Below are 10,095 nucleotides of genomic sequence, written 5' to 3'. Positions count from 1 at the left end.
ATTGTGACTGATCAACCTTCAATGAGTCGCCAGCCGAAAAGCAGCTCACTTATAGGTAAGTCGCGGTCATCGTCTTCATCATCATCACAACTTTTATCATCATCACCAACATCAAAAGGAGTATTGAACCTTCACTGGTTGGGAAACGGATTACATTTAGCATCATTTAGTGAGTTTGGATCATCAGCATAAAGAGGCACTCAAACTACCCTAGATGGGTTTTATTGCTTGGCTGAGTAGCGGCTCACTCACAGGTATGTCGGGGTCATCATAATAGTCATCGTCATCTAATAATGATGACGACGTTATCTCTAACACCATCAATTCTTCATCATCAGTATTACTACTTCAATACAGTTTGGCTTTCATTGGAAGCCAAACTGTATTGAACTGTAGATCCAGGCCATACAGAAGTGCGAAAGAGCGGTGGAATTTTTATTTATTACATAGAAATTAGTCAGATATTTATTACATAGAGCAAGCCACGAAGTGAACCGCCAAGGCATTTGAATTTTATAAATGGCCTTATGAATTTATAGCCTGACCAGGAACATAAAAACCCTGGCATAGAGGCGCGTCAATTGCATTTGATAGTGCAACACTGAGTACAGTCGTACCTGTGTTAAATTAATAGGCTAACTTTATGTATCAGGATTCAGGATTACGTGCTAATTTGATATTTTCATAAATTAACGAAAAAATATTATTTTAAGTAACCTGATTTAAATAAATTAAATGAAACCATCAATCGAGCTAGTAGAATTTATTTTATTATTCATCAATAATCAAATTCAGAACTTGAATATTCAACTGCAATATCTGCTCATGAACGCTTCAAACTCGGTACTTCTTTCCCAATCCCATAAAATTCAACACTTAGAAAGTGACAAAAATTTTTAAAATAGGTAGTTGAAACAAACCACAGCTAATTTTCATAGTGGACTGTACTATACGATAAACATGTCAGTCAATTTGACAACCTTTGTCGGAAACATTATTCAATGAAAATATTGTCCGAACCCTTAGTATTTCTCTTCGACAAATACTTTAACACATTGTGAACCACTTTTCTTTCACGACTATAAAAATATTTTAGCAATTTAATTCATAAAACCAATTGCGCACATTTAAAATAAAGTTTGTTTACACTTTGACAGCAATAGACTGACATGCAAGGTGACATGTCAATGAAGTTTTCAGTTACTGTTGCCATTAAAAGAAATTAGTACCATTAGTTTTCCGCAACATGGCGAGGGTTTTTATGTTCCTGGTCGGTTGCGGAGCGATAATTGTGTAAGGTTGTTCATGGATGGAAAATGAATACAATTATTATTGATCATATAAATTTGAAAAGTGACCAGTCGTATAAAAACGTTTCATGGATTATTTGCGTTTTATTATCGAAAAACATTTGCTAAAACTCATTTTTTTTAACAAATAATAAATCAAATTCAAGTTTAAATGCACTTTAACCTATTTTTCATTTTAAATCAAAACATTATGTTATAGGCATCATGGAAAAGTAATATTATGCAAGAAACATTCCAAACGCATTATGCCAAATTATATTAATATATGAATGATATCAAAACGTTCAAAACTTTGGCTATACACGAGCACAAGATGTTGTTCTCTTTTATGAAATTTGTTAGTACTAAGGTTGAATTATTAAATAATCACTGTTAAATGTGATTAATTTATCACTTTTACCGCGACTGTCGGTAATTATTCATAATAACCGGTTATTATTAATAATTATCAATAATTTATCACATTAACCGTAACTTCTGAAAAATCACCTAAAAGTAACCTTTTCATTAGTGTAACCTAAAAGTAACCACAGCAGTTCAAAAGTAACCTAAAAGGTTACAAAAGTAACCTTCTGGCAACACTGATAAAGAGCGACAAAATCTAATTTACCAAAAAGTAGTCCGAAAAGTGCTGCCATCTATTATCAGTTTTTCTTATTAGTTAAGTCGATAAAACAGTTTGATAAAAGTGGCGCCAGTGCTGCTTTACCGACTTTATCAAGACTGACTGACAATCTGTCATGGCGTGTTGAAGAAGTGTACATTTTTGTGCACGGTAAAACATAAATAATGATTCCTAGACGAATTATTACACTAGTTAACGTCAAATTATTCAGTGGTTACTGTAAAGTATCATGATCAATGTGCATTAGTTTTATTTAGACGTAAGTGTGAGTTAAAATGGACAAGAAAAATGCGATTCGCAGGGCCAAACGGCAGTCGAAAGTGCTTGAAGAAAATTATTGGGATTGTAGTGTTTGTACGTACAGAAACAACGCAGAAGCCTTCAAATGTTCGATGTGCGACGTCAGGAAAGGTATTTCTGTAGTTTAATTACCTTTAAACCCGTTCCTGTGTCTTCATTTTCTTAAGTAGACATGCCTAACTTACAGTTCTTCTCACATCGATTTTGTAGTCTACTTCGTATTGGACTAGGTCAAAACGAATTTGTCGAAGAGAATAACCAGTTTCCCAATTGTAACAAGGTACATTTCATGTTATTTGTAAGCCAGATTCTAAAATCAAAGGTGTCTTAGAACAAACAAATTTTCTCATTCTGTTAGCCAGCTAATAGTCAATCCCTCTGACCAAAATTCTAAGCTCCAAGTAGAAATCAATGGGTTTTTGAATTTATCAATAAAATGGGTTGATATAATAATTTAAATTTACTATTGAAATCATAATTTTATTTAAGTTTGAGCTTTAAAATTGACATAGAAAATAAAAAAAATTTCCTCAATCAATACTTGTCTGCCAAATGTTACCTAATATAGTTTGACTACTAAAACATTAAAAATTCAAAGCAAAATTCTGTGAGAACTCGAAGAAATTTATTTCAATTGGAAAATTTCAACAATCAAACTGATGAGCTATTTTGTGAATTAAATTATTTTATGAATTTTTTTTTGCGGATTCAATTGAATCAACAAAACTATTGTTAAATAATTTATAAATTACTAGTTTATTTAAATTGAAAAACATTAAAATGCTGCCATACACATTTTATTATTTTTCTTTATATTTCATTGTACACTGTGATTTCACCGTTACAGAATAAATTTCCCCATTATTATCTTCTGCATTAAGCGAGTTTGGTTTAATGTATGAAATTATTGTATAAAGCTATGAATGTAATTTATCTTTCCCTAGTAGGTATTGGCAGTGGGCATCTAATGTATTTATGACTAGCTGCCCCGGCGATTTTCGTACCACCTATTTTCACCAGAAATAATGCAGGATTCTACTCTTTTGCAAATCAGTCCAGTAGTTTCGGAGCCTATTCAACATCAAAAAACAATCAAATAATATTTCCTCTATAATATTATTGTAGAAAAGCAATTAAATTTTTACATAGTACCTAGATATTTTGCATTTTTAGGGTTCCGTAGTCCTGACAAGGAACCCTTATAGTTTCGATATACAGTGTGAGTCACGTTAAAGTGTACATATGAAAATAGATGAAACTAGACCTGTTTTTATCGACAAAAAAGAGGTCAAAAAATTTTTGAGATTTTTTTTAAATTTTTTATAGAATTTTTTTTCTTCCAATTACTTATTGTAAAGAAAACGTAATAACTTTTAAACTAAGCAGTATATCCTGATAAAATAAAAACAGTAATAATGCTAAATAACAGGGGATACTAAAAAAATACATACAATACACAAAAAATGCCAACAAATAATAAAAAATGATACTTTTTGAAAAAAATCTGCTTAAAAATTCGTGTTTTTTTGGTTATTTGATAAATTTCTCCGAAAAATGCCCCTATAACAGGAGGTTTTTATTATTTTGTATTATTCTCTATTGTATTACCTTTGTAAAACCAAAAATTGCATGTCTCTATCCCTATCACAACGNTTCTGTCACGTTAGTTTTGTGGCACAAAATATTGCCTGTTTTGGACCATTTCAAATTAATTTAATGTTAAAATACGATTTAATACGAATAAAGACATCATGAGTTTCAATAATATGGATAAATACACTTATGAGTAATAAATTTATGAAAACAAATATTAGGATACATCACATTTATGAATATTATAGTTATTTATTCGAATGATTATGAGCTTCGATCATTAGTATAGAAAAATATATGAAAACAAATATTAGTAAAAACTAAGTGTATGATTAGTGATATTATGAATATCAATGATTATGTTTTTAAATATGTAGGTTTTAAATTTTTTATGAAGAATGATCATTATGGTATCAAATTGTATGAGAAATATTTTCGGAAATCCAATGATAGGAATTGAAAAGTTATGTAAGAAAATGCGCTACCGTGCATAATATATGGCGTTACTATGAAAGGCTCGTACCGTATATGTTCTGGTTTAAAATGGAGGAATGTTTGATATGTTTCTACACACTTTATTTGGGTAACGAAGTTATTCGTGATAAATGATATGGCTTTATCAAAGTTCGCGGTAGTTTCCTTATTTGTTTGTACTCTACTTGAAAGCCTGGTATTAGAAGTAATAAAATTGTTAGTCATTAAGTTTTATTTGTGATCAGAGAAAGTAACGTAAAAGAAAAGCTGGGGTCAATTTCGCGCCATTCGTCAAAAAAAAAGTCTCATACCGAAGAGAATTTGGTAGTTGGCACCACCAATCGATGGTCACGCTTTTTATGAGCTTACAAAATGCAATTTTTCAGTGATCATTATCAATTCAAACTCTATGATTGAAAATTGATGGAGTTTCAGGCATAAAACGAAGTTATGATTTCCAGATACTATTCACATTTCTTTATTGCTTATTATCATCATCATCATCATCAACAGCCCTTTACAGTCCACTGCTGGACTATGAGCCTCCTCCACTATAGTGGAGGGTTTTGCCATAATCTCCACGCTTGGCAGGCGGGTTGGAGATCGCAGTTTAAAAGATTGATGTTTTTCAGAGAGCGCTGCTGCCCATTCTCTGTTTGATGTGTAGTCCCTAAGTCGCCTCTTACGACACTTTTCACTTAAGTAAGACTATGTTCCTGTTTTCTGCTTTGGCAAAATTAAAATTAAATGTAAGCCATTATGTATTTTATATTTTTGTGTTCGCCTTAATAGTGATAAAGGCTACTAAACACTTCCGAATACTCGACTATTTATTATTACCATTTTGTATGCCCTTTCTGAAACCACATGTCAAAGGAACAGCCGTGGGAGGAAACCCGGTAATGTTCTCGAAACTAGCCAAAGGCGATGGGTAGATGAGCAATTCTAAACTTGTCAATGAAATGAGCACAAAGTTGGATCAAAAGTTGGGTTTGACTCGCTCAGAAAGCTTTTCCGTCTCAAACTGTATGTGTAATGGGACTATTATATTCACTACTTTAGTGTAGGATCCATCCAGTATCCACTAGTTTATGTACAGTCAGGAAAACACTTTTGATAATTAGAAAAACAGTGTAGGGAATCGCAAAAGTGACTGAGTTTCTTCCGCCACTTCGCGAGCCGCCAGCCGATATGTCCCGAAGTGGTGGTAGGTCAAGCTATGTTTGGGACGTGTATAATAATTGCCTTGGAAAGGGCCTACATACTAATAAATTATTAGAATTTGTTCCTAAATCCCTGTGGTCTGTAACAGTAACTGTTACATAAGTCCACAAATCCTGTATCTTACTAGTTTTGAGGATATTCTGTTCTAAAGAACAAGTTGATGAACTTGACCAATGAAAGTTTTAATTCAATCAAGAGTTCAGAGTACTTCAGAGCGAATATTCTTGCCAAATTGAAATGGCAAGCGACTTGATCGTCTTATAAAGTTTGTCAAAACTATGGTTAGTGATTAGTTGGCAATGAGCTGCGACTATTGTTCAGATGTCTTTTGTATTGTTGTATAGAAACATTTACATTTTAGTTTTGAACTGCTAAAAAAAAATTCATGAACATTAGTTTCAGAGGACCAAATACTTAATGGCCTCGTAAAACTAATCATCTATGTATGGAAAACCAAACGTATCAATCTAAACACTTTAATAGTTGTTATCGGTATTTTTTGCAACAAAAATGTGTACTTTGAATGTGCCAGTAAAGCTGCACGAAGCAATCGAATATTTCCCCAGTTGCAGAATAAAAAACAACTTCGGCAAATCACTGCCGAGCGCGAAGTAAAATATGAACAGTCATAGCCAGATAGCTTTCAAACAAAAATGCCTCGTGAAAACTACCCCAATATTGCCTGAAACGAAAACGTAGTTCCTCGCTACACTTAAATCTTTCCCATTGTGCTTTTGTTTCAACTTCCAACCCCAGGTTTCGGGGTCTACAAATTGTTTATGCGAATTTCACCTTTATTTGCAAAGGCATAAACGCCGTATTGGTGTGCCCACAAGTTTGCTCAGTCGACTGTTTTGGGACGCATAGACTACAATATACAACTCCCCATGAGGTTGTGTGTTGCGGCCGTAATAGGTATAAACAGAGATTTCGGTCGAAAATAGAAGTTAGAATGCTGGTGTAACATGTTTTAGTGGGTAGTTTGCAAATGGACATTTTATTTATGCAGACTGTTATGTACCACAAACCACAAATCGCATCTGTTTTGTCTTGAATTGTTGTTGCCCTAAAATGTGCTTGCAATTCGTTTCCATTTTCTATGTTGCTCGAAAACATTTACAACATTTCAAATGTTATCCACGAGTTTTGTGAAAGTTTGATGTAAGAATTCAATTAAGAAACCTATGAGGCTCAGTTGTAGAACTACCTACTGATCATTGTGAGGCAGGAATCAGAACTACTGGCAATATAAGGCAAGAAATCTAACCTAGATAGATACGTCTAAAACTTAACTCGTTCCTTCTTAGGCACGTCAACGCGCAAACCTCGCATCAACCCGGCGCTCGTGGCGGCTCAAGCGGCCGGCACAGCGCCCACCAGCTCACAGAAACGGCCGCGGTCGGCCAACTCGCTCAAGAAGAAGCGACGGCATCCACCACGGCTTAGCAACGTGGATCGGAGCTCGGCGCAAACCAGAGAGGTGAGCCACGCGATAATAAACCCTATTGCTCGCTACTTATAGTCCCAGGATCTGATAAGGAGCTCCCAAGTCCATAGAAGCGATAATGGCCGGCGAACTCCTTCAAGAAGAAGCGACGGCATCCACCACGGCTTAGCAACGTGGATAGGATAGGAGCTCGACGCAAACCAGAGGTAAGCCACGTGATAATGGACCCTAATCCTTGCTACTGAGAGCATCATCATCTCTCAGGATCTGATAAAGAGCTCGCAAGTTCATAGAAGCGATAATGGACCGCCAACTCCCTCAACAAGAAGCGACGGCATCCACCACGGCTTAGCAACGTGGATAGGATAGGAGCTCGACGCAAACCAGAGGTAAGCCACGTGATAATGGACCCTAATCCTTGCTACTGAGAGCATCATCATCTCTCAGGATCTGATAAAGAGCTCGCAAGTTCATAGAAGCGATAATGGACCGCCAACTCCCTCAACAAGAAGCGACGGCATCCACCACGGCTTAGCAACGTGGATAGGATAGGAGCTCGACGCAAACCAGAGGTAAGCCACGTGATAATGGACCCTAATCCTTGCTACTGAGAGCATCATCATCTCTCAGGATCTGATAAAGAGCTCGCAAGTTCATAGAAGCGATAATGGACCGCCAACTCCCTCAACAAGAAGCGACGGCATCCACCACGGCTTAGCAACGTGGATAGGATAGGAGCTCGACGCAAACCAGAGGTAAGCCACGTGATAATGGACCCTAATCCTTGCTACTGAGAGCATCATCATCTCTCAGGATCTGATAAAGAGCTCGCAAGTTCATAGAAGCGATAATGGACCGCCAACTCCCTCAAGAAGTAGCGACGGCATCCACCACGGCTTAGCAACGTGGATAGGAGCTCGGCACAGACCAGAGAGGTGAGCCACGCGATAATGAACTTTATTCCTCGCTACTTATAATCCCAAGATCTGATAAGGAGCTCCCAAGTCCATAGAAGCGATAATGGTCGGCCAACTCCCTCAAAAAGAAGCCACGGCATCCACCACGGCTTAGCAACGTGGATAGGAGCTCGGCGCAGACCAGAGAGGTAAGCCACGCGATAATGAACCCTAATATTAGCTACTAAAAGCCCCAGGATCCGATAAAAAGCTCACAACTTCATAGAAGTGATAATGGTCGGTCAACTCATTAAAGAAGTGCAGGCATCCACCACGGCTTAGCAACGTGAATAGGAGCTCGGCGCAGACCAGAGAGGTGAGCTACGCGACAATAAACCCTATTGCTCGATACTTATAGTCTCAGGATCTGATAAGGAGCTCCTAACTCCTAAGCTCATAAAAGCTATAATGGTCGGTCGGCCAACTCCCTCAAGAAGAAGCGACGGCATCCACCACGGCTTAGCAACGTGGATAGGAGCTCGGCGCAGACCAGAGAGGTAAGCCACGCGATATTGAACCCTATGATCCTAGCTACTAAGAGCCCCAGGATCTGATAACATAAGGAGCTCCCAAGTCCATAGAAGCGATAATGGTCGGCCAACTCCCTCAAGAAAAAGCGACAGCATCCACCACGGCTTAGCAACGTAGATAGGAGCTCGGCGCAGACCAGAGAAGTGAGCCACGCGATAATGAACTTTATTCCTCGCTACTTAGAGCCCCAGGAGCTAATAAGGAGCTCCTAACTCCTAAGCTCATAGAAGCAATAATGGTCGACTAACTCCCTCAAGAAGAAGTGACGGCATCCACCACGGCTTAGCAACGTGGATAAGAGTTCGGCGCAAACCTGAGAGGTAAGCCATGCGATATTGAGCCCTAATCCTAGAGCTATTAAGGGCCTCACCATCACTCAGGATCCTCACGTCACTCAAATCCATACAAAAAATGTTTGTCCTGCCCTCTGCCACTTAAGTTTGGAAAATCAGCAGCCTATGTGGTTATTTTGGTTCTCCTACTTCCTTCAGCTATACTCTTCAATAAGACTAAGCAGACCGTTTGTCACCAGGTAACCGTCAGCGGCGTGACTGTAGTCATAACGGAATACAAACCGAAGAAGTCCGTGTCGAGTAGTTCCAGCGACGTCGAGTCTTCGAACGACGCGAGACCATGATGCACCATCAACCCTCTATACCCCATTATTCGTCTCACGCCTTTGCCGTTGGATGTATTGAAACACTAAGATAAGTCCTAAGTTTAAGCCTAATAGGGATGTTTCCTGGATAAAAGCAAGAGTTTGAATTTGTCCGTCAGTTAACTTATCAAAAAATACTCGACACGTATTTTCGCTTTTTTTAACCAATTTAAAGAGATAAAGCGCTCCAAAGTTCAAAAGGAAAGGCCCGTCGCACAGTGGTCCCGATTTAATAAAACATGGACATTGATGCTAGAGGCACGAAAATTTTTTTGATGGTTACTGCTATGATAACTAATACGGCAAAAAAATATTACAATCCTACGACGTCTATTTCGTAGTAAAAAAAAATATATACATATTTTTTGTATGGAAGAAATTACGTTTCTGTCAATTTTTCGAAATTCTTTAACGATGTCAAGATGCCGATCACACATGTTATAAAACAAGTGATTCTGAGTATTTCATGCGAAGATACTTGTCACTTATCTCTGCGTACTTTTGAGTTATCGAGGGTTGAAAAATCGATTTTTTTATATTAAATATTTCCACGAAAAATTGCCAAAATTACAATATGGTGTATAAGGGACACCTTTGATGACACATAACAACGACTCGCACTCGCGCGCGCTCGTATGCATCAGCTTTTAATAAAATAAAAAAAAAAATTAAGGGAAATACTTAATACAACGTTGTATGTATAGGTCCGCTGGCCGTCAAAAAGTAGCTTATACGAGAGGTTGCCCAATTTACAATATGTCCATCATTGATAACTCACACAAATATCGTCTCTCTCTGAAGGATAACAAGTTTTTTTTGTTTCCAGAAGCTCTTGATAGGATGGAAGCCCATAAATACTCTCTGAAGCGAGAATGAATCTCAAATTGCGATATTGCCATTTTGACAAATTACATGATGTAACTAGCGCTAACGTTTATCTTCAGGTAGACACAGTTTTAAGTTAAAAGATTGTCTAC

The 10,095-nt window shown here is 37.2% G+C and overlaps 1 protein-coding gene across 1 annotated transcript; it reads left to right on the top strand.

The window, feature by feature from the left end:
- The first annotated feature begins 2,044 nt into the window (after positions 1-2,044).
- On the top strand, positions 2,045-9,326 carry RYBP (ring and YY1 binding protein). Its single transcript, XM_028311335.1, has 3 exons — positions 2,045-2,346; positions 6,834-7,006; positions 8,993-9,326. The coding sequence occupies exons 1-3, from the start codon at positions 2,211-2,213 to the stop codon at positions 9,095-9,097; spliced, it is 414 nt and encodes a 137-aa protein (XP_028167136.1). The 5' UTR covers positions 2,045-2,210; the 3' UTR covers positions 9,098-9,326.
- The last annotated feature ends 769 nt before the right edge of the window (positions 9,327-10,095 follow it).

This window comes from Ostrinia furnacalis, unplaced genomic scaffold (assembly GCF_004193835.3).
Source record: "Ostrinia furnacalis isolate ACB-3 unplaced genomic scaffold, ASM419383v2 OfSCF3271, whole genome shotgun sequence".
NCBI lineage: Eukaryota > Metazoa > Arthropoda > Insecta > Lepidoptera > Crambidae > Ostrinia > Ostrinia furnacalis.
The sequence above is the reverse complement of the archived record's forward strand: the minus strand, read 5'-3'. Positions and strand labels throughout refer to the sequence as shown.